The following is a 26,275-nucleotide window of genomic DNA, read 5'->3' on the forward strand; positions in this document are numbered from 1 at the left end:
GCATAGATTTTGTACCCCAATACAGCTTGTTCAACATCTCCATTAAACAAGTACTGTATTTTCAGTCTGATAAATTCTGATTCATAGCAAGTGACAAGGGGATTCGTTAACAATCTTTATTTTTCTTCTGGCACTTTTTTCATGAAGCGTCTTTAGTCAATATTCACATGTGGGTTTAACCGGTCTTCCAAAGCCATAATGTATTACCCTCGAGGACGTTCTTTACCGAGTATGAAGTTCAATGCTGGCTGATTGTGCTCAGATGTGCCTTGCATAATCTCTGCAAAGAATGTCCTCGAGTGTATCACTGTGAAATTACACTGAAGCACAAAATAATGCAAGTATTCTGTACATCCTCTAACCACTTTTATCTAGTGCAGGACTCACCATCTATTTTCACAAGCACAGGTATACACACACACACACACCAATGGCTGAAGTGCAGTGTGTGTGTGTGTGTGTGTGTGTGTGTGTGTGTGTGTGTTGCACAGACACATTATCATAGCAGCTTGGACAAGCCTGCTTCACGCCTACGCAGCTGCTAATATGACAGATCCAGCAGAACATAGCCAGGAAAAATGTAACCTGGTTCCTCCTTGTCTAGAATGGAGAGATAGACTAAAATGAGCAAGAGATAATGAGGGGCGGGGGGGAGGTGTAAAAGTGACAGTAAAGCAAGAGAGGGGTTTGAGTGATGCAAAGTGCAGAAGTAGAAGAAAAACAAATGACAGTAAGGAGTCGGGCTGACCAACCGGAGGATATAGAAGACACAGGGAGCTGTGTATCTGTGTTCACGGCCAGACAGGAGAGGCTGACAGAAATGTTTCACCGAGACAGACTTTAAATGCTAAAGATTAAAAAAATAATAATAATAATAAAAAAAGTATGGTAGTATAGCTTTTCTGGCAGCCAGATACATTGGAATCTGCCACAAAATTAGAAATGATTACACCAGAGCATCCATCCTACACATTTACTGGAATTTATTTAGCATAATTCATGTTATTTTAATCAATTTTTGAAGTCTTTGTTTTTTATGTTTATCTCTTATACATTCTCTGAAGTGACAGTTAAATTAAATTTAAAATTAATTAAATTAAAAATGATACAAAAGACAGCAAGATGCAGGTCTAAAGAAAGAAGAGAGATAAAAGCGTCTACATGTAGAGGCGGTAAAGGAAAAAGACAGAAAATGAGATAAATATAATAAAATAGTTCAAATAAAAAGAAGAAAGAGAAAGAGAGAATGAAACAAGCAGAGTTCTGAGAAAAAGAGTGATGACAGATAATATGAAGAATGGGGAAGACAGAGGAAAGGCAAACAGCCAGAAAAAAGTGATCGGGTAGGACAAATGGAATTAGAGGGAACAGGAAATGGAAAAGAATGAGATGGTGACAGAAACAGAAAAATGAAGAAGAGGTGAAATGAAAAAAATAGGCTGCTAGAAATGGAGCCTGTGCAGTGAAACGTCATTACATTTTAATGTGTTTCTTCATTACATTAGCAGCTACAAAAGCTAATTGCTCTTCACTGAATTAGTCAAATTTGTGCTGGAAAACTTACATGATAATTAAAATGTAAAAAAAGATTGCCAGTATAATAACTTTCAAATAGGGAACCTACAGTACCTAAAAATATTTGAGTAATTGTTCACCAAGAGCTAAACCATCCTTTAACTGAGGTATGAGTGGGGAACTCAAAGCAGAAAAGATTGAAATCATTGAAGGGTCTCTTGTTGTTCTAAATCAAAATCTTACGAGCTAATTAACTCTAAAAGATTCGAGTCTTAAGACAAAAAACATCCACGCACCTGTGCTCTCTGACTTGTAGAATTTTCTGTTTTGTTTCCAAAAACTGTTATGTAGCCAACAGTGGAGCCAAAATGTATGAGTTATTATATTGACACTGTCATTAAAGCACATCCTGAATACCGGATAATTCAATTAACAATATATATATACATATATAGCAACGGCGCCTCTGCAAAATAGCCTCGGGAAGGAACTTGTTTAGGTATGTATGTTCAAAAGTTGTTTTAGTCGTGCGACAGAAAATTCAGATTGGACAGATAGTCTAGCTAGCTGTCTGGATTTACCCTGCAGAGATCTGAGGAGCAGTTAACCATAGTCCTCACAAATCCACCGGAGTTTAGAACGCCAACACAAAGAAAGAGGAAGGTGACGGACATCTGGCCGAAATGAGGGACATCCCGCGGAACAATCCCGGATATGAAACGTCATCGATACAGACCATGTATCTAAACAGTAATGAAAAACAATAAGCTACAACTTGTGAATGATCAAAACTCATTCATTACAATTGAGGAGTCCTCAGCATATTCCCCTGACTCAATAACAGTTTAATTTAGTCAAATTAGAAATATTACTGCAGGGCAGAGTCCTTTAAATATCAGCTGAAGTTCTGCGGCTGAGTGAACGACATCTTCAATTCCAAGCCAGGAGGTTAACAGCACTGATCTCAGGTCCATGAGCTCGAGGGGGAAAGCCTCACAGTCTCCCACTTATGGAGCTGTGGGGTTTCAGATCCAGATGGAAGGTGAAGTAAAAGTTGAAGGAGAGTCACATGAAAGCCTCCTGTGTGTGACCCTCGCGGATTATGAGCTATTTTGTGACTGGATATGCTGTACGTGTTCAGTGTTACAAGGCCCTGCACACCCACGCACAAGTTTTCACTTATTCTGGCTGATAAGACCTTTCGTGAGGTTTTAGAGGGGTGAAGCTATGCTACTGTAAGTCACCAAACTCCATACACACAAAAGACATGTACAATTGTCTCACGGTGTGCACACACACACACACACCTAGGCCTGTAACAATTCCAAATTTTGCTGTACAATTAATTGTCAATATTATTGATTCTTTCAGTCAAATTGAAAAAAAAAGTTTATTTATTTATTACTTTTTCAAACAAATTAAAGTTTTGAATGAATTCCAGGATACATCTTTTGGTTATGTCACTGTTATGTGACCAGGATAATGTAATAACAGGAGAATGTAATAACACAGGTACACAGCCTATGAAGTAAACCACGCCTCTTTATTATCATAAAAACATTGTATTCTTTTCTTAAATGAACATAAAACTAACAATAGTGCAGTATTATATAGTTTTCCGGACCTTAGCTAATGTTAGCAATTAATTGCGGTTAAACAAAGAAACCGCAGTTACGAAAAAAAATTGCAAATAGACAATTATATTGTTAAAGGCCTACACACCCACATGGGGCTAATCAGCCAGAATAAGTGAAAACAACTGTATTGAGCTTTATTTATTCAGGATTTATTCAGTTTATACCTGAGAACAAATTACAATATATATATATATATATATATATATATATATATATATATATATATATATATATATATATATATATATATATATATATATATATACACACACACACACACAAGATTACAGCAGGACAAGGCAGTCACACAAAACAACCATCACTCAAACAACACACACACAACACACACACACACACACACACACACACACACACACACACACACACACACACACACACACACACACACACACACACACACACTGATTACAACAATCAGAGATATTATTTGAGTAACAGAAAGCCAAACGTCCTGATAGGAATACGGAATAAGGGTTTAACTTGTTGTGGGGTGGAGAGTTCTGGAAGCTGGTCTACACCAGTGGCAGCATGAGCACATACAGGATATCTCCTTTTAGATTTTCTACTAAAGAGTGTTAAACATGAGTTATGGAGAAATCTGCTGTCCAAGCAAATTCTTCAGTTATAACACTGTGTCCTGTATTAATTAAATCCCCCAATCGGAGGGCATGGATTAATGTAGGATTATCAATGTTTGAGTACTTGTGAAATCCATACTGTATACAGTATATTGTGTCCTTTTTGGAGTTCAGAACAAGTTTTAAATCAATAAAAGAGTTCTGGAGGGCATCGAAAGCAGACTGTAACCCTGAGAAAGCCTGGCTAGTGGGGGAGCTGATGGGTGAATATATTTAGTACTTAAAGGAACACGCCGACTTATTGGGAATTTAGCTTATTCACCGTAACCGCCAGAGTTAGACAAGTCGATACATACCCTTCTCATCTCCGTGCGTGCTGTAAGGCTGTCTGATGGCGCCAGCGGCATCAGCCCATCACAGAACAGGCAGGTGAATGGTTCCAGTAATCCTACTGCTCCGAATAAGTGACAAAATAACACCAACATGTTCCTATTTACATGTTGTGATTTGTAGAGTGACAGCGTGTACAAAAAACAACGTAACATGAGACACAGCCATCTTCTAACCATAAACAAACCGGGGAACTATATTCTCCAAGTCTGAGAGTAGGCAGACTGCGCGTCTGGGCTCTATGCTGGAGCCAGACTGACGTTAACACCCCACGCCAAAAACCTCATCATTTTCAAAGGAAGCTGCTTCTCTCAGCTGCAAGGAGCCGCAAACTGTGGCGTTTTGGGTCAACAGAAAGTTGAACTTTGCAACTTTATGGTAATAGCTATGATCGTTCAGCGCAAGCAGCGGCAAGCAGCGCAAACGCAGCAACAATCGAATATAGACTCCTCGCTGGCTGATCCCAGAGAAACATTCGATGTAAACTTTTGTTCCTACCAAGACATTAGTTCCATGAAAATGGAGGAAAATCTCATAATCGCCGTTGCTGGGTTCCCCTATTATTTATGATATGACGTTGTTTGCGTATAGGGACCAGTAAACGTTACCTGCCGGTCACATGGTCTCTAAACAGTCCGCTCACGGTGAAGTCCTGCACGGGTCAACAGCTGGCGGCTGCTTGCTCTGCCTGCATTCTGCTGCAGTTCAGCGGCTAACAAGCGGGCTAACTGCTAACAGACACCGCCGCGACCAACAAACGATACAAATTCTGTCCTTATATATGTAATTTATAAAAGGTTTCTAGAGTCAGTGTACTGGCCGGGCAGCGGCTGCTTGTGCTTTTTCTTCAATCGTGTGTTGAACATGATCGAAGAATGCTGCTACGTCAGAGCGGCCAAAGCGTCAATAAGTTTCCCCGTACTTTTTGACAAGCGTCCTCGACAGGGCGGCCAGAGCTTCTTTGCAGCTCAAGTCGGCGGCAGTGTGTACGTACAGTTACAGCACGCACAGAGATGAGAAGGGTATGTATCGACTTGTCTTACTCTGGGGGTTACGGTGAATAAGCTACATTCCCAATAAGTCGGCGTGTTCCTTTAATATGTACAATTTTTATAATGAGTAATATACTCTCTAACTAATACAATAATCTGCATTCACAACTTTCTTCTTTTTTGCGAGAGACGTGAAGGATGTCAGACTTTACTGTATACCCGCACTGTACATCCGGTAAGCCAGACTAACTATCACCTATAAAAAAAAGCAATAATCATACTTTGACAACAATATGCAGCTTTAAGACCCAAAATGTGAGGGTCACAGAAAAATACACCATTTTCTTGTTGTTTGTTATTTTTGTATCATAGAAAACATTTTCTGACCCTTCCATTCCTACAGCAATGATAGCTAAATGTTCAATAGCACCGTGACGGCTGCAAAGGAATGAATTCAATTGTGTTTTTTGAGCGTTTCACACTCTCGCCAAATGTATTCTGCAAGCTGACATTCAAATTCTCCTCCCTGGGGTATATGCAGGTAGTTTTGAATAGCTGAGAGAAATGGAAGAAGGGCTGGAACATACAGAGCTGCAGTCTGTTCCTAGACAGTGGACTACAGTACTGAAAACATGGGAACACTGTCGAATATTTCTCTGCGATTATTTGAGTTATATTTCACCCAAACCCAAACCATGCCAGGGGCAAGACGTGGCGTTATTTTTCTTACAGCGTTGACAAAGGCACACACCCACTATATTCAGGCTAGAGGATGTATTTATGCAAAATTCACCAGCCTTATTGACCTAAATCCCAATTTGAGGCAGCAAGAGAAAAGGAAAAGGAAATAGCATCCCATCTATTGTAACTGAGACCTTAGAGACTGTCTCTATTGTGGTGAAAGTCTGGTGTCGGGTTTAGCCACTGGCAGCAAACCTTTGCCCACACAAAGCCTTTAGAGTGCAATGTCTCCTCAACAGGCATGAGTAAGCACTCTGACCTTTTAATTCCACAGACACCTGCACTTACCGGGTCTCTTAGGCTACGTTCCAACTGCAGGCAAAAGTGGCCCAAATTATTTTGCTCATACGTGACTAAGACATAGATTGTATAATATTAATGGAAAGAGCATGTGTGACGTCACCCACTGGTTTGTGGGGATCTGCTATGAGTCGTCGAGTTTGCCGTTATGGGCGCAGCCATCCTGGATGCGGATATGACGATTTTAGACGAGAGGGAAGAGTGGAGGAGGAGCTGCTTACACTCTACGTTACGTTACGTTACACACTTTCACTGGCAATCACATCATAGCCACGCCCTAAAACGCCCCCTGCTTTATCGCCGATTTTAAAATCAACGAGACCATAATTAAAAAAAAAAAAAAAAGTTCTGTGCAGAAGACTTAAAACTAGCGATTGAGACCATAAACTCATTATGAAGATGTTTACTGAGGTAATCAATCAAGTGAGAAGTGGGTCACTTTCTCATAGACTTCTACAGAAACCGACCTCCTTTTGCAACCGCACGTGTCGCCCCCTGCTGGAATTCAGATAGAATGCAGGTTTAAGGCACTTCCGCATTTGCAGCACTTCGCCAAACTGGATAGCCTAGAAATCTAGACGCACCCTAGCGGCAGCAAATTTAATTTGCAGCCAGGGGGATCTACGCACTCTGCAAACCAAACTCTGGTCAGGCCAATCACATCGTGTATAGAGTCGGTGGGCGGGCTTATGGCTGCTGCTGCCGGGAACAGCGGTCTTCTGGAAGACTTGGAGTTAAGCTTTTCTTTGAGAAAAGAACAAAGAACGGCACAGAAATCATTCTTAAAAAAGGAAGATGTGTTCAGAGTTTTGCCGACCGGATACGGCAAAAGTTTAATCTATCAACTAGCTTCGGTACCTTCTTCGTTGCTCTGCCTGATTGTAGCGCTATCCTATTACGTGCAGAGGGAATTTGAAAGACAACCGTTTATCCCGCCCCTCGGATTGAGCCCTGCCAATGGTGAGTTCCCAGACCCAACATCTTGATGTGGGTGTGGCTTGTCAGGCTACGAACCGGATGCTTTGTCCATTGATATTATAAAGTCTATGGACTCTGTTGTATGTCTGTTGTAACAGTGAACAGCACGAACCACATGGAATCTAATATTTTTTATTCAGATATGGGCCACTTTCTTATGTAATCCTAAATCAGATACACATCCAATTTCTTTAAAAATAAAATTTGACCTCAGTCTGAACAGTCATATCATAAATCATGCGACTTTTACGTCACTCACTCACTTATTGACCCACCCCTGTTGCCAGCCAATACAACCCAGCTACTAGATGCTTTTGCAGGCAGATGGGTCGCCTGAACTCAGCGTCTTGCTGCGAGAGTTGAGTTGCACTCACAGTAACACATTCTGGTTAAAATATAAACTGTCAATATTTTCTACTACATTCATGGACATAGATTGGCACCAAAAAACACTCACACACACCTCTACTTTAGGATTCAACATTTTGGGAAATACACGTATTCGCTCTCTTGTTGAGAGACACATGAGAAGATGGATACCACTCTCATATCTGCCCACTAATCATGACCCTGATGAAGGCAACAAGCCGAAACACGGTCTAACAATAAAGTTGATGTGCAGACGTTAAGTGCTGCTGGAGTTTAACATCTTCACTTTCTCTTTTTCCCTTCTCCATGCACCTTGAAAGTAGGTGAAGTTGTACCTACTCTGCTTCACTAATCATGAACTACAGCCAGCAGCCGATGAGCTTAGCATAAAGACGAATGCATACACAAAATGATGTGTAAAAGCGACAACTTGTTGTATTTATTGGCCGGGAATAGTGACCTCATGGAGTCTTGACATTTCCATGAGGTTTTTTTTCTCGCTGCCAAAGTTGTTATACTAAGCTAAGCTAGATGTTGTTATACCACCTGCTAGATGTAGCTTCATATTTAACAAATATGTGATAAGTGAAAAAGAAAAGACGATGCAACTAAAAGTTCATTCAGCTGCACTTTCCAACTGTAATGGTCCAAACAGGAAGAGAGCAACATTTTACAGACTCCTGCTTTAGCATTACCAGACAGTAAGAACACTCCGACAGCACTGGATGCCCTTGAAAAATCTAAAAAGATTTTCTCCTTTCACTTCCTTCATTTAAAAAGCAGTGAAATGAAAGGTCCACACATCTTCACTTAAAACAACCCTGAACTTGTCTTGAAACTTGCAATATACCCACTCAGTAAAGAAGGGGGTACGATATTTTCAAAGTAGAATGTTTAGGCAACCATAAATGACACTATATCAAACCTTAAAGCAGTCATATCTACAAGAGTAGAAAAGGATTTTCTTTCAATCCTTTCAGATAAGCCTCATTTTCGGTATCATTTCATCACTTTAAAGAAAGTGATCAAATAACAAGCTCACAGCGTGGCATTCAACTCACTCGCCCAATTTTAGTGTTGATATATATCAAAACAGCTGGAGAAAGTCAATGCATCACAAAGCATCTGACATCAGACCATTTTTGTACTTCAACAGGTACGTTTTTCTTTTATTGTTGTTGGTATGTATGGGGCTGCAGAGAAGTAACAAACTCAATTACTCACTGTTCTTGCAGGATAAAATCCATGTTCTCTGGAGAAATCTGTCCGGTCACAGGATGGTGAAACGCCGTGGTCCTCTGGCTATGACTGAAGGGACAGAGGAAGGAGAAGAGGAGACAAAATTAGCAACTGTGGCTGCACTGCAAACACTGTGAGGGTATCACCCTGGATTTTCACCCCCACTGTGTTTACAAGTACAGCGGACACGAGCCGATCATTCCCCAGAGGAGTAGAGTGCTCAGAAGCTCTGTCCAACCCCTCCACCCCGATGGGCCTGTGTCCCTGACTTTCCCAGCCCTGTGTAGAATGTGAGGGGTGGCTGCGGGATGCCCACCCCACCCCACCCACTCACCCCACCCAAACCGTCCTGTGCAGCCTGTGTGGACCAAAGTGTTGGCCTCAGCACAAAATGTTAGACAGGGCAGGCCTGGGCCTCCATCAGTTATACACTCAGTCAGTCATTCTAAGCCTCAACCAGAGTGTAAAAGCATTTGACAGGGTAAACAACACGGGGTGGCATGGAGGGTCACTGTGTGTGTGTGTGTGTGTGTGTGTGTGTGTGTGTGTGTGTGTGTGTGTGTGTGTGTCTACTGTTCTCCAGTTGAACAGGAGCTTGACACCTTCAAAACAGACAGTTGACAATGGCTGCTGTGTTATATTGATGTTTGAACAGCTATGAAGTTAATGACCAAAGAGGTAATTGGACTAAATAAAGGGTCACCTGCTGCTATAAAATGTGACAGCACATATCAAAAACAAAGGTATGCTTCCTTGTCCTTGTCCAACAACATGACACATTTTCAAAATATCATTTTGCAAACTGCCTAACTAATCCTAGCTGGATTATGAATATAATAGTGCTGAAACAATGAATCAATCCACTTCATACGTATTTCTTTATTTTACATCACTGTAAATTGCATATCTTTGGATGTTGGACTGTTGTTTGAAAAAAAAGAAGAGAAAAAAAAGGAACCTGAAGACGTCACCGTGATGGACATCTTTCACAATTTTCTAACATTCTACAGAACTTACAAGGAAAAACACATAGTGAAAATAACCCGTAGTTTGGTGCTAAAATATAGGAGCATACATCATAATCATCACATGACTGAACTTTTGGTTGCCAAAATATGCCACCAAGTAAACTTCTCCTGCCAATTCAATAAATATACACCCTTTAGATAGTAGTAGAGAATAATGTATTCACAATAATAATCAATACTTGTATATGCAGGGACAACAAGGCCTCGCAAACATATAAGAATAGCGTCAGTGCTGCATGCAGTTTGCCACAGAATTTGCCACACTAAACTGGGACTAACGTTCTTGCCCCTGAAGGGCTCCAGTAGAGCTGCTTAGCAGTCTCCAATAGAGGCACAACACTGATCGAGAAACACCATGCACACTCGGCAAACACACCCCATGTGTGTAAAGGTTCAGAAACCTTACCGTTACACACGTTTCCATTCTGTAGCAGCTCACATTACTCATGCTGTACAGATTCCTGCTTGACGTAGCAGAAGATCAACCCCTAAAGGACTACAAGGTTTCCCAGGAGACCCAATGACACGACAGCAGCGGGCTCCATAACAGCGAAATACAATGCCATTATTAGCTCACAGCAGGAGACCAACAATTCCTCCAAACCATATGACGATATAGGTTGTGCATTTCTACCCTCTAAAAGACCCATAGAAGCGTTTCATAAATTAGCTCCCCTAGCGGTGGCAGCGAATTTGACCCACAGGAGTGTTTTCCGTCCTCGTTAGGTTTAGGTACAAAAACATAAAATAAAAATATTATTATATTATAATGATTATATAAAAATATCATGGTTTGGGTTAAAATCATGGACATTTGTTATATTACTTGACTTCCGGTTCCGCACGTGACGCAGAACGTGACGTAGTTCCGTTTGTTCCGTAAAGTAAAAAAAAAAAAAAAAAAGTGTGTTTACTTTTATTTTCAACAGGACTTGAACCCCGATCTCAAAGACCTGTTGTTGAACAATCCACCACCCCAACATGCCTCCTTATGTGGAATTTGGTGCGACTGAAGCATGGTGTCGCGACGTAATACATCCGTGTTGGAAAAAACGCGTCACGTGGGCCTGGCTGCTCGAGAATTTCAACTGACTGTCATGGTGGCTCAGACAGAATACAATCTCATATTTTACGAAAATAGTTCACCGGAACATGTTTCTGAAAACATTTTAAGCGAGAAATAGGCCGTGCAGTTGGTGAATCGGTCTTCATTTCAGATCGACAAAGGTTAGTTTGAAAGATTTTCGTCTACTTCTACTGGATTAGTCGCGTTTCGTTCAACGGATTCATTTGCATAAAGACGGGCATCGGCCAGCTTCTTGGCGCGCAGCATTTTTTCAGATGCAGTGCCGCCTTCCCGGGATGCTTTGCGGGTGCGTTAAAGTTGCTTGACGTCACCCATAGGAATAAAGAAGAGGAGCTGCAGCTCAACACTTGATGGTTTGCTGCATGGATGCCATTCAAAAGACATACAGAACATAAATCAAAGAAACAGCAGAAATGTGTCTTAGAAAACAAGGTTTAGACTAACAACATGAAAAATCCAGTAATATTCACAGAAGTGATTTGCCAACTGTACAGTGACTATACAGGTTGTATTCATTCTAGTTTCTGCTGTGCTTTGGAGGAGTTTGGCCTTTTCTCCTACTGCTGGCTGTCAACATTCTCAAATGCTGCAGGCTGTGCGTTCGATTGTTAGGTACCAAGAAAAAAAAAACAACATCCGGAGCATAATGCCAAGAATTTATAGTTTTCATAAACCCTGACGAATCACCTACGGTGACCCACAGGGGACTGTACTCACATTTACACATGAATGTCAGACAGCTGGCCATAAAAAATCTCTAGAGTGAAATGCAAAAGTGGAAGTTTAGGAGCAATGGAGGACCTTTGTTCCCAATACACATGCGTCATGCTGCCAGAGTGTGTGTTAGAGGACAAAAACACCCAGTGCTCTAGATAGTAGCAACCCTCAGGGGGATGCGCTCACTGTTTAGACATAACAAATAGCCCTGAAGTCGAGTCGGAGGCGCTCTAAGATTTAATAATTGTCTGAATAGGATGGAATTATAATCAATCACTTGTAGCATGAAAAGAAAAAACCTGATCGTCCTGACAGGCCTCTGAGCCATGAGTTATGACTGAGAAACTCTCCTTGCAACAAATTCCACAGCCGATGCTCAACGGCTCAGCGCTGTGTTACCGATAAACAGCTGTGTCGATGAAGGTGATATTATGTATATGTAGCATCATGGTTACAGATCTGAAAAGTGCTTACAACCTGTTAAAGGTAAACCACTGAAGCAAGAACATAAGAGTTCATACTGGAACCCTTTTGTTTTCTTTTTTAAGAAAGGGCCGGTTTTTGGTGGTATAAAAATCATTTAAAATAATAAGAAAACTGAAAAATTCACACATTGATCTATGTTGATACATTTTTAAAAGGGTATGAATATGTATGGAAGAGGTCTTTTTTGGTAGATAGTGCAAAAGGCTAACATTAAAAAAAATTGAATAGAATTGGCAGGAAAATGTTACATAAGTGCATTAGTAGGAAATGATGCTAACAGGATTAATACATCATTATTAGATTAATGGTTTAATATGTTAATGTCAATCCATTCCACTATAAACAGTGTCATTCTGTGAGGCACTTCTTTTGCACTGCTCCTGAGGACAACAATAATCTACAACTTCCAAGTGTGAATGTGTGACGCAAAGCAAGCTCAAAACACTTTTGTATAAACAAATATTGAACAAAATGTTCGGGTTAATATAATAAATCAAACACATGATAAACATGTTAAGAAATAATGTTTATTATGCCATGATGACAGCCGTAAGACATTCTCTCATTCACACAAATGTGTAAGAACTAATAGATGCATGCAGTATTCATAGAGAGCTTATGAAATTGAATGCAATATGTTAAACCTGTAAACTGATTACCTTGCCACACTGTTAAATGGTAAAGAGCTATTTATGACCGCTGAGGACACCTCAAAACCTGTCAGTGAGCCTTGCAGTAAATTTGGATATCGAATGCGCGAAATCACACAAAGGCTTGTTTATTCCTCAGCTGATACGTGAAGCACTTCTCCTGGCTAACTGATAAATCCGTGTCTGATTGCTCACAGACCATGATTGGGAACAGTGTGTCAGTGTCCTGAGAGATTGTTTATCAGCGGCTGTGATTTCCTTCTGCAACGAGGTTCAAAATAGTGCAAGATATAATAGACGTGATGGTGTCATTTCAGTCGAGCTGAGGCAACGATGACCTGAGCTGTAAAGGGAATGCTGAAGGTAGCGCTAAAAGCTTTATAAAGCACCCTTTTAACAATGCCCTTAAAAAAAAAAAATCACAATGTACCCTGCATCTCTGAGTCCATTGTCTATTTTTCGTAGCTATTTTCCCCCAGTGAGAATAGTGCTGTTTCAGTAGAAGTGGTGGGTGACATAAAAGTATCAGTGTCTAAAACATAAATATCACTTTGTTTGTGTCAGTTGCTCAGATTCAAAGATCATAGGGTTTCTACTTGGAGTGACCTATTTGGTTTGTTTAACAGTCACACACAGAACAGCCACAGCAGAGGGCTGATTTTGGCGGAACAAGCTCTGAAAAACCCTTTTGTGGTTGTCACACAGTAACTATATCAATTTTACAAGGCCGCAATATGTCAAACGTGATTTCAGCTAGCTTTAGATTCTGCTTCCATGAGGCCAAAAAAAAGGTTAATGCAGCTACAACACCTGATCCTTATTACATAAAAAAAAAAAACATGGAATAAAGTGACGTTATATGTAAGGGATAAAATATATTATCCAGCTTTTACCATGGCCACTTATCAACAAGCTGCCACATGCCATCCAAATAAAAATGTTAAGCTAATACATTTTTTTGTCTCCATTTTAAATATTATGCATCTGGTGCAGGAGAATTCTTGCTGCTTGCGTTACTACAGTAGGCTACACACCAAACAGCTGATGCAGTTGTAGGAAGGGTTATGTTTCACAAGGCTGGGTTCTACAATCCTGACCAATTATGAAATCAGGTTTCATCAAACACATAATAACAAATGTCCCTGATTATCTGCTAACACATTGATTGATTTTCCCTTTATAATAATAATAAAATAATAATACATTTTATTCAAAGCGCCTTTCATTTCACCCAAGGTCACAAACAAAAAAGGTCGTTAAAATTATAGCCATCTCATGAAAATAAAAATACAAATAAAAGTTGGTCGGTCAGTCAGTCCATAAGCCATTTTGAAGAGATATTTTTTAAGTCTGTTTTTTAGTCAGTAATTGAGTCATGGTGTCTGATGTAGTCTGGCATGGATTCCACAGCTTGTGTACGTATATATAATTGCTATATACGTATATATAATTGCTAATTATATATAATATAATTATATATAATATAATTATAATTATATATACGTTGCTAATTGCAATTAATGTACGTATATATAATTGCTGACTCATATAAAGTTTCCAGAAAACAGAAAGAAATTTTGTTTGTTTTTATGCCAAAAACTTCTGTAGTAGCATGTTTATTTTGACATGTCCTCTTATGTGGTTTTGTGGGTCGGAGTGCCTTGAGTGCTAATATGCTACATTATCTCATTTCACACGGCGAGCGCTGTGATACAAGGGTACAGATGAAGTTTGTATGAACTCATTGTACGCAAACAAAAACTTTAAAAAGGCATTCAAAATGTAGCCCATATGGGTCAGCTGAGTGCTTGAAGGCTTTGAATTCAAAGCTTCTGCTCAGCCTTTCATAGTGCTCATCGTGTATTACACCTCAAATGAGTTTACTGTAGCTTAGTGTGGCTACCGTGAGCCATAAGCGCACCTGCAACACAGCAGCAGCTAAAAGCATACAGTGCAGCTGTAAAAATGTGTTCCACTCATCCAAACAATTGTGTTGTCCCGTAAACTTTAATCTCCAAGGACAACTGAGGCACGACTCCACCGTCCCCTGGTAGCTCTCCAGCCATGAGTGACTTACATAACAACTATATCATTAAAAGAGCTATCTCCCAAAAAAAAAAGGCCCAACTCCCACTGAATAAAATGCCTACTTGATGCTGACACTATGCGTTTAGCTTTCCATGAAAGGTGTGGTGTTTACCTGCAGCGGGCAGTGATGACTCAATTGTTTTCTGAAAACTCTCTATTCCATTTCATAAAAGAAAATGTGTTGTTCTCGGGTATTAAGTTATTATCCTTACAATTTTTTTAAAATATCAAACCTTGTTTTTGATACTGTTTATTAGGGATAGACCCATTATCGTCCATGGCCGTTTACCGGGACATTTTTTAGCAAACTATCTGAATCAGCGTTTTATTTGCTTGAAAACCGATAAAGTTAATTGATTAATTACCTTTGGCTCCGCTACAGCTCTGTGTCTGTCCGTCTGCTTCGCTTTCACTCACCACTGAGTCTGACTTAATGTCCCGCCCACAACACCATCTGACTATCTCTTACTGGGTATTATGTTGAAAGTTTCTAATCTATTAAATAATTGCTTAAAGCCTTTAAACTAAGTTTTGCGTTGGAGTTTGTAACATTACAAAATCTTCAGTTTGACTTAAAGATTTTCATTTTTACTGTCAATGCATATTGGTTCCAAATATCAGTTATCGGTTTCATCAACTACTAATAATCGGTATTGGCCTTAGAAAAAAACAGTATCAGGGCGGCTTCTAGCTCACCCAGGAAGAGCGTGCACACCCAGTAGGCTGAGCAGCGGCGCGGGTTCGAATCCGACCTGCGGCCCTTTGCTGCGTGTCATCCCCCATCTCTCTCCCCTTTTCCTGTCTATCCACTGTCACTATCTAATAAAGGGGGAAAAAAGCCCCAAAAATTAATCTAAATTAAAAAAAAGAAAAACCAGTATCGGTCGATCCTTATTTTTTACCAAACACAGAAACCCAAACAAGCTGTTCAGACAAAATGGTTCATTCCTTTGTTATCTGAGGAAAAACATTCAAAGACCACTCTGCCTTTCAAGCCAGTTTAGTCATTTTTTTGTAATTTTGTTATCCTCTTGATTGATCTCCATTTATCAGACCAGCTCCCCTGCAGCTGAAGCACACTTTGTTTCCTATTCAAAGGCAGGCATGACATTAGGGGAATTGAACTGAATTTTCCTCTTACAAGACAATCTTGACCACTGACCTGCTGTCAGCGGGTAAGCTCTGTGCCTCTGCGTTTGACTTTGCTGCCCCGGTCGATATCCACATGACATTTATGAAGGACGGGTGGTAAACCTCCGGGGTTACGTAAACACGCCGCTGTCCATGACAGCAGCACATAGCACCTCTCATGCAAACACACATGATCACACATGATCTCTCTCTCTCTCTCTCTCTCTCTCTCTATCTGGCGTACAGCGCACACACCGCACCTGCTGTGTCATATGACTTGGGTGTCACTGTGTCTCTCAAGGAACTCCAGTTGCTTTACTCCTGTTTGTCCTTGTAGCCAATGATTAATCGACTGACTGAAATGTAATCACCAACAAATTTCATTAGCAGTATATATATATATATATATATATGAATGTAATATCTTCACAACATCACCTTGGTTTCTGGGGAATTGTGGTGGACACTTTCACTATTTTCTGACATTTTATAGACTACAAAAAGTTGTCAACTAATCGGAAAAATAATTTGATTTATTTTGATTAATCAAAAACAAAAATAAATCATTAATCGCAGCTCTGAAACCAATTTAAAGTCTAAAGGTCTTTCTTACTTTTTGTCCTCGTGCCAAAGAAAAAAATGGCCATATCTTTGATGATCAACGCCCCTTTAGAACCTGTGTGAAATTGTGCCCGTACCTTTATTATAGTAGTCAGACATTAAACAAAGTGGGGGATTTTTTCAGACATTTACTTTGTCACCGCACTGAGTCATGATTGGCTGTCGTTGATCTTTGTAATTACCTATTGATAACCTGATTACCTAAATGAGCAATATAATTGTTTTTTGGAGGAGGAAAGAACAATTGGACTTGATTTCAAATGATGTTTAGTCCACTTTTGTGATGTAGTTTAAACTTTGTTGTTTTTTTTGGCTTTAAAAAGGTGCTCCATAGTGAATTAAATTTGGATTTATAATTGCCATAATTTAAATTCAAATTCATTTAAATGTTTAGGACATGAATACACAAACGTGAACAAATATGATTGCAGTCTGTAACTCACACTTAAGGTACATTACCTTTGGTCGAGCTCTTCTTTATGGCATCTCATCTTTTTCTGATTTGTATTCACTATCTATCTGTAGTTTAAACACACAAAATTCACTGTTTTATAATTGTTTGTAGCTAAAACCTCAAAGGTGACCCACTGTCTTCAACATTTATTGTTGTGTAAGCTTACTGCATAGCTACGCACTTACACCCATAGTGAGAGCAGTAGAGATTTGTTCCTTGGTCGTTTAGGTGTACACTTCCAACACAGAAATTAATACAAAATGTACACCGTCATATAACAAACATTACATTATGTGTCCTTCAGCGGACACTTTAATCCAAAGCGACTTACAATTGCTACATATGTCAGAGGTAACAGCCCTCTGGAGCAACTAGGGGTTAAGTGTCTTGCTCAGGGACACACTTGGTTGATGTATCGCAGTGGGCACTGAACCCAGATCTCCCACACCAAAGACAGGTGTCATATCCACTGCGCCATCACCACCCAACAACAAATGTACTGTATACACAGACTGACGAGGAGCAGGAAGAGAATAAATCTCATATTACCTGCCGCATTCTCTAAATACTTTCAGCAAGCTTTTGCTACAAACTATTTGCACCCAACAACAACACACTTTAACAAATTCAATAATGCATTTCAGGTTCAAAGGGGTCCCAAAAATCAGTCGCAGCTGCATTAAGGAAACAATGTTGCTTTTTGATACAATCAGGATGTTGTTATTAGCAAATATGTACTTGGATTTATTTATGTATGTTGAAGAGCATGCAAGATGAGAGCCAGGGGAAGCTCTTAATAACAAGAGCAAGGTAAACCAACTCAATTTCCAAAAGAAGTCAATAGCATGTGTTTGGCCATAAAGCAACCCAGCTGATTACATTAGATCAGACACAGTATACTGTACAGGAGGCTGACTGAGGCTGCCAGGCTTCTCATCTGTTTTGTGTTCAGTTAATAACGTTAACGTGGTAATGATTTACTGCAGTTAAAATGCTACACATGGCACTCAGACATGTCTTTTAATCGATGCTGGACTGATCAATGTGTCATCGTCACCGATAAGCCACACTTCCGACTGACTGTGACTGATGTTTCTGTTGGTTTTGCCCGCAACTCTTATCTCCAATAAATAACAGGAATTTGTCTTTGTATCGTTTGCCACCAAACACACTGCCTGTGTTTTAACAGATGTGTAGCAGACAGTGTGTTTCTAAATGATTTGGCGAGTGAGTGTTCTCTCAGTCAAAGGTCACGTCTATTTAAAGGGTTTTTCCAGATGAAATGTGTTTGAAGTGCAGCGAGGGAGGGCTAGAGGAGGACTGCTGCCGGTGCAGTATGGGGAAACACAGCAAGGTCATTGCCATTCAGAGCACACTGTTCTGTATGGTGTGTGTGTGTCTGTCTGTGTGTGTGTGTGTGTCAGGCACAGAGAGAGAGAGAGAGAGAGAGAGAGAGAGAGAGAGAGAGAGAGAGAGAGAGAGAGAGAGAGAGAGAGAGAGAGAGAGCGCATAGATGCTTGCATTTACAGTATGTGTGGGTGAGGATGTGCGTGTTTCATAAAAAGGTAGGTCACTGTGTATGAATGTTTGTGTGTGTATCCTAGTCAAATACAAGTTGAGTATAATACTATATTAAAATGTTACTGCACTGTACAGTAGGTGAGCAAATATCACCAGTATTAAAAATTCTTTGAGTTATTTTGAACACTACACTATGTTACCTTTTCAAGTCAAAAGCAGAAGACCGAGTACCAAATTACTCTTCTCTTCTTGGCAAAATGACCCAACACTGCAAAAATCTCTACATTTGTCCAGTTTAACGCGGGCTGGACTCTAAATCGATTCAAATGGGGAGGCCACAAAATGTGCTCTTTGTAAAGAAAGTAATTTAAAATCTATTGGAGGGAGCACAGACCAGCACCAGTCATTTCCTGTCACTAATTTGATAATAGACACATACACACACACACACACACACACACACACACACACACACACACACACACACACACACACACACACACACACACACACACCCCTCTGCCAATAACTAAATGACACATTGGTGCATGGCCTAATGTTTAAATAAAAATTTGCACAATGCCACAGCTGCAAAAGGGATCTGATTTGGCTGCAGGACAAAAGTAGGTTAAAACATTATCACGGTTGATTTTTGGCAGCCTGCAGAGTGGGCCGCTGGCACCGCTGCTCTGATTATTTAACAGCCACTGAAAGTCAGAAGAGCTTCCTGATGATGTGTTCAGCCTCCAGCTTTCACCAACAGCATGAACTTGAAGCTAGAAATATTTCTTGTTAAGATTCTCAAATCTCTGTCTTAATGCTAAACAACTAGCCGATAATTGATTAGTTATTCAGTCCCTCAGGAAAAAACGCGATTATGCGATCGCATAATTCAATGCATAATCAGCCAAAGTCCGCAAATTTATGCAGGGGCCGCATTTCTTCAAATACGCCGCACTTTCGCCGCATAACTTGCCGATTTCCGCGCAAAATAGTCCGCGGGACTTGCATGATTTCATAATCCCAGCATTTTCGTTGCAAAAAAGTCACATATATCTTAGGAGAAAGTTGAAAAATGTTGCGTTTACTTCACACAAGAGCAGCCATTTCCCCCTGTTGCCATGGGAACGTCACGAAGTGACGTAATTACACGACGTGAACATCATCGAAAAGCAGGGTGTTGGGGGAATCATTTTTTTTTCTCTTTTTCATCAAACCGCTGTTTTTGCAAGTTCCCGCAATTTCATCGCATAAGTATCCTGCATATTCCATCGCATTTTTTAAGAAAATGTGTCGAATAATCAAGGATTTTTGCCCGCAACAATCACAAAAAAACTCTGCATTTTTCTGGAAGGACTGGTTATTTAACGCAAAGTAAATGAAAGCGAAAAAATTTCCTGGTCACAGCGATACAGATTGTGACTAATTGCTTGCTATTCTCACATTATTGTAAATTGAATACATCGCTGCATTTTGTGTAATGAATGTATTGTCTAATTATTATAGAGATTTACATGACATAAACACAGACTTTCAGCAGTATAAATGTCTGCCTATAAACTGATATGGCACACCAGAATAGTGCACTATATTTAATTATTAGTCATCAGTCCATGCAAACTGATAATCATAACTCTTTTTTTATACAAAAAGGGTTATGATAGATTAAACCACTGATTACAGATCTGAGGATTTGAACTTTTTTTTTTAAAGATGATTTCTTTTTTTGCATTTTAGGCCTTTATTGGATAGGACAGCTTAGACATGAAAGGGGGAGAGAGAGAGGGGGAATGGCATGCAGCAAAGGGATGCAGGTCGGAACCGAACCTGTGGCCACTGCGTCGAGGACTGAGCCTCTGTACATGGGCACATGCTCTACCAGGTGAGTAACCCTGGCGCCCGGATTTGAACATTTTATTTCAATAATGTCATTCAATAATTTCACAATGCTTAGACATACTGACCAAAATTTGTGTAAAGAAATTTAAATAAAATGACATGACAAATGTGATTTAGTCATTTTAGACAGCCACTGTTGGCTCAGAGGAGGAAAGCATGCAATACCAAAACTAATGCTTTGCCAAAAGAAGCATCTGCGCCCTGTTCTAAATAACAGAAAGAAATGTGATTTAGTGAGAAGCTCATCATTTAGCTGCTGCGCTGCCGACCCCATCTTTAGTTTTGATTTTTCCTTACATTTGCTCTATTTATGTATTACTGTATTACTGTATTGTATTACTTATCTTTATTTATCTTATTTGTACATATTACTTATCTTTCTTTATCTTATTTGTATATATTTCTTATCTTTTATATTATATTTGTTGTACGTGTCCTTTATGCACCATGGATCGGAGAGAAATGTATTTTCAGTTGCTCTGTATGTCTGGCACATATTGCAGAATTGACAATAAAGTTGACTTGACTCTACACAGAGTATTTAACTAATCAACAAATTATATATATATATAAATACTTTACAGGTTATTTAGCAAAAACAGAACCTTATCATCCCACTCTGACCAGTTTGAAATATTACTATAAAGAAGTGGATGGTCTCTGGCTTCCTTTAGTCTTTGGCTCTGGAGGACCACAGTGCTACAGCAAACTGAAGAGCTCACTATCCTGACCAAGACAAAGCTGGGCTGCAGCCATACAGAGAGATACAATACAATATAGACTTAAAAGTTGCAGAGCTTTCAAGCATGCTATCAGTCCAAGAAACACCTGCGAGACACTTTGTGTTGCTCTGTTGGTGGCTAGCAGTAGGGACAGAGCAGCCCTGCCAGCAGCTCAGTGCTGCTGCTGTCACATTAGAGCCCACTTCCACCTTGTTCTGCCACTGCAAAAATAAAACTAGGACCAAAAATGCAGAAAGTTTCCTTAGCATAAGCAGAAAGAAAAGCAGAAAATCCCAGACTGTTTTCTCTATTAGTTTTTGTTTACCTGTGTCCACAAGGTCACTGCTGCAGCTTCATTAATTTTGCTCCCCTCCGAGCATGAGAATGTGGGCGAACGCTGCGTGAACCGCACGCTCTTCCTGTCTTCCTGAAGGAGGAGGGAGCACCAGCATGCTAGCTTAGTCCTATAACTGGCCAGGGGGTTAAGAGATGGAATACAATCTGACCACTACAAACACACAAACTCAAACACGCACACAGGCGCGCACACACACACACACACACACACACACACACACACACACACACACACACAGTCGGCCTGCTGAATTCCGAGCAGGCCGCCGCTGCCAGCAAATTCCTTCCTTGGCCCAGTGAACATGAGGCGGTGACACATTTGGTTCAGCTCCATGCTGCTGCCACCGTGTCTTGTTCAGGTTTCACAGCCATACACTACCACCTACCCACCCACCCACCCACCCACCCACACATCCAGCAAACATCACAAACACAAACAGCCTCTTTTGTTTGACTTTCTCACAGTCCATCTCTCTCACACTCTCTCCATCACTCCGTTCCTCACTCCCACTCAGGCTAGAAAGCAATCAGAATTGTCCCCTTGTTTGATTAAATGAAGGTGTATAAAAGCCCACAGAGTTTTTGTCAGGTTAAGTAGTAAAAACCAGAAATGTATCTGCCATTGTGGCAGAGTGTGAGCTGAATGCTACCAGGGTGCCCACTGGCACCAAAATCATTGTAATGTGGGTTATTACGAAACCCTTGTGTCACACTTCAGACTATCAGGCTGATAGGCACAAACCATAATGCTAGTCTTTGGTGCCACATTTCCTTTTTAGTGGTGACGGCTGAGCTTTCAAGGTGCTTCATCACAAATTGTGCAAGGCTTTTAGAGTAAGGCTGGAGGGTTGTGCCAATGTAGTTACCAGAAAAAGATACAATGCATCAAATATGATTTTTCTATATACAACAGGATCCAGTATTTCGACACAAGGAGGACTACTTAGAGTGCTTACAGCTTGCTCTTTAGCTCATCCCTGCCTCATCTCCCACTCACCTGGCTCCCTTTGTCACACCCATTGTTTATTGTTCAGACAGGAAGTGTAGGTGTAGTGGCCCTGCTACAACCCGGTGTAATGACCTCAACGTCTTAAGAGCTGATGCACGAAGCATAATTTTGCTCATTACATCACGGCACTTTTATGTTGCCAGGCAGCTCCCCTCGTCTCTGGTTTCAGCGTGACCCAGTAAAAATAAAGAGCATCTCCAGCAGCACAGAGGGGATGAGGTGGGACTGACAGAGCCGAGGCAGTCACTCAACACTGCTGGCAGACTGGGAACAGCACGGTGCCAGTAATAACTGAGGCGGACACCAGAATCACTGACATCACTGGCATGGAGAGACCCTGCTGCATCGGCCCAGACACACATAAGCGCCACATGCCCAACAGGGCCATCTACGAAACCGCAATTTTCTATTGGATAACAAAGTATTTAAAAGGGATATATAGCCATATTTCTGTGGACACACTACAAGGAAGTGTATCAGTAAGTTAATTAACCCAAATATTGCCAGTTCCATTGCTGCTAATTACTCGCCACACGTTTAAAGCACTGAAAAGACAAAATACTGACAACTGATACACTGACAAAAGTCTATTGATGCACGTATGGCAATGTGTATATGAATGGGAATGTATTTTGTTTTGTTTATTGTGTTTTGTTTCATATCTTCTGCACGTAATATGTGTGTTAATATGCAATATGTATATAACATACAGAAACGAATAACAATACATTTAATAAGATTGATTATATTCTGAGGGACCTAAGAACAAAATATAAATAAAATAGAATGTAAAAAGGGTAGGTGTAACAAGCAAATGCTTCAACCTACACCTTGATTAGAAACGAGTTAACATGACACCGTATGAATTAAGGTGAGACTTTGTTTTGTTTTTTACCATTTATATTATGTATGTGATGTGTATCTATGTGATTGAAATAAACTAACTAACTAACTAACTAACTATTGGTTCTCTGAAGCAATTGTTATGAAAAAATGAAAAAATAAAAAGGTGCAGTCTAGAGGTCTCAAGATAGAGCTTAAAGGCAGAACGACCGTGTTAACTCAACATATTAGGGGAATAAATCTTAAAAATTAGTTGCATTTTCAGGGCGGTCATTCAATATTTGGCAATATTTCAAATGCTACTACATAAAAATTTAATGTGATTCCTCTTACAGTAGAAATAATAGATGAGATCAATACAAAACTATCAAGCAAACCAATTTTACGACCTGTTTTTATTTGGAATTAACTCGAAATTAGATTGCCCGTAAACATTTATTAGATGACACAACTTCAGTGTTTTTTGAGTTTATGACTTCTTCATGAGTGACCGTAAAAGTGAGCAATTGTGCACTACATTGCTAATAAAATGTTTATTGAAGTTTAATCATGAAACACTTCAGCTACAAATGATATGGACAGCGTGATGTGCATTTGGCAAATTCAATCATATTACGGCCAGTAGTTTCATTAAACACACTTACAAGATATTATTTAAAATAGGTCCTGGAATACAAAGAAAAAGAAGCGGGCGTTAAATTAAAATCCACAGGCAGGATGGAAACTCATTTGTTCCATAAAAGGTCAGAATAATCCCTATTACTCCACGATAATAAAGTTAAACTTGTGTGCGTACCTTTTAGTACTGATAGTGATGATAGTCAGGGAACATGGTCCCTCCCCTCAATCTCTAAACTTGTCAACAGCCAAAGTCAAAGCGGTAGAAAAACACTCAGCCTCCACTGAACAGCTCTCACCCGTGTTGTCGTTGTAGCACTTGTCTCACAACATAAACACTTCACCAATACATCGCCCACAATAGGGAAAGACTTCACAGTGATGCAGCAAGAGAAGCACAGCAGGCCCATCAGCAACACCACAAATGCAACTCCAACGCAGCATACGGTGACAAAAACGAGCCCTGGCGCTATATGACATTTTTATAGTGCTGCTATGCTAATATTAGCTATGGGCAGCTCATTTGTTTGATCGGTTTACTGCACACTAAACAGTAGAGCAGTTAAAAAGAAACTAGTTAGCAGAATTGGAAATAAAATTCATTGACAGTTTGAATGTTCGGATAAATCTGTGAAAAAGAAAATCTTTCCGTTTGCTCTCCAGCATCGCCCAAAATGGATTTGTAAGATTATCAGTATTCATTATTAAAAACCTCTCAACCTGCAATGGGTGAACAAGCTTGGAGCGAGCAGTGGCCATTACCTTCAATGAAAACTGTTAACAAGCCAGTTTAAAGCTCTAGTGCATAGTATCTGTCGCCCCCATGAGGAATTCTAAGTAATGACAACAAAACTGTCACCACCCAAACCTCTCTTCCAGGCAGTTGCTAGTAGCCAAGGAGGACACGGTGGATTTAAAAAACATGGACTCTTCAGAAGATCGAATTATATTCACTCGAGCTTCTGCGCGCGAAAGTCGCCGGACGCCACAATCTTCTGAACATAGCCATGCTGAGAAATACAGAGAGAGTTGTGTGGAGCTGATAGTCTTAATTAGCTTTGTAGCATTTGGCAATGGCTTGAATGTAACGGACGTTCATTAATATCAAAACGTTACGCAAAAGCTTTAATTTTCACCTCATGGTTGCAGAAAAATATCTCTCAAACTCAAAATATCAATGCATCAAGGCTGCGGTCGTCGCAGGTCTCAGCTGTACAGTGTTACTGTCTCTCAGGTGTTTTGTTAAAGCTGCAAACTTACATTTATTTTCACATACTGTATCTGCAAGACATCGGTGTATGTCTCGGTCAAATTCTGAATCTCACTTTGCAAACTCTGATTATAATCATCTGTTTTCAAGGTGAACAGATGTGGTTTCTATTGTCCTCCGCACTGAATGCGAGCGCTATTTTTGCATAAAGATGGCTGCAGCAAACAACCAACCTTGTTGCCCTACTGGTGCTATGGCTGAAGACTGTTGGATAGATTGCCATGAAATTTGGTGCAGGAATTCCTCTTCCCCTTCAGGATGAATTGAAATAACTTGTGTAAATCATCTAAAACCAGTAATAGGTTGAAATTAGTTTTGATGTTTATTTGTTTATACCATCTGCAAAACTAATGACATTGGCAGGTCAAGGACTAGGACTACTGCAGCTCTTGTGTCTCAATGTTTTTCCTTTAAAAGGTCGCATATTCTGCTCATTTTCAGGTTTGTACTTGCATTTTGAGTCTCTACTAGAACATGTTTACATGCTTTAATGTTCAAAAAACACAATGTTTTTCTCATACTGTCCGTCTGAATATACATGTATTCACCTGCTGTCTGAAACGCTCTGTTTTAGCGCCCGTCTCTTTAAGACCTCCTCCTGAAAAAGCCCAGTCTGCTTTGATTGGTCAGATGGTCAGATGATTGGCTCTTTGCGTCTCTGCACTATCACTGCAGTCGGGGAATGACTGTAACGACACTGTAGCGGCACTATATACCTATATAGAGTATAGTTGTGATCTCACAACTACACAGAAGTCCTGACAGCTCATTTAAAAGGCACAGTTTCTGAATATGGGCTGTCTGCATTTCTGTGGATTGAGCGTTGTGATACTTTCACAGTATTTATGTAGCACCTTGACCTGCTTTATAATATAAATAAGTATAAAAAAGAAATTAAATCTCACTTTTCAAATATGGGACCTTTGAAACACACTAATTTAACATTTAAAAATGTGGCTGCAATATTAAAGCTGTGTAAATGCCAGTAAGGTGACATCTGCATTCACTAGAGTG

General features: G+C 40.0%; 1 protein-coding gene across 4 annotated transcripts in view; it reads right to left on the reverse strand.

The window, feature by feature from the left end:
- The window catches only part of LOC120563773 (pleckstrin homology domain-containing family A member 7-like), a 155,569-nt gene that overhangs the window by 64,895 nt on the left and 64,399 nt on the right, over positions 1-26,275 (reverse strand). For 3 of the 4 annotated variants that reach the window (XM_039808177.1, XM_039808178.1, XM_039808179.1), the window contains one exon: positions 8,746-8,829. In XM_039808177.1, coding sequence (XP_039664111.1) covers positions 8,746-8,829 — 84 coding nt within the window. Of the gene's footprint in view, positions 1-8,745; positions 8,830-21,489; positions 21,509-26,275 lie in introns of those variants that run through there. The other variant, XM_039808180.1, reaches the window with a different exon arrangement.

The sequence above is a fragment of the Perca fluviatilis genome, chromosome 8, assembly GCF_010015445.1.
Source record: "Perca fluviatilis chromosome 8, GENO_Pfluv_1.0, whole genome shotgun sequence".
Lineage (NCBI taxonomy): Eukaryota > Metazoa > Chordata > Actinopteri > Perciformes > Percidae > Perca > Perca fluviatilis.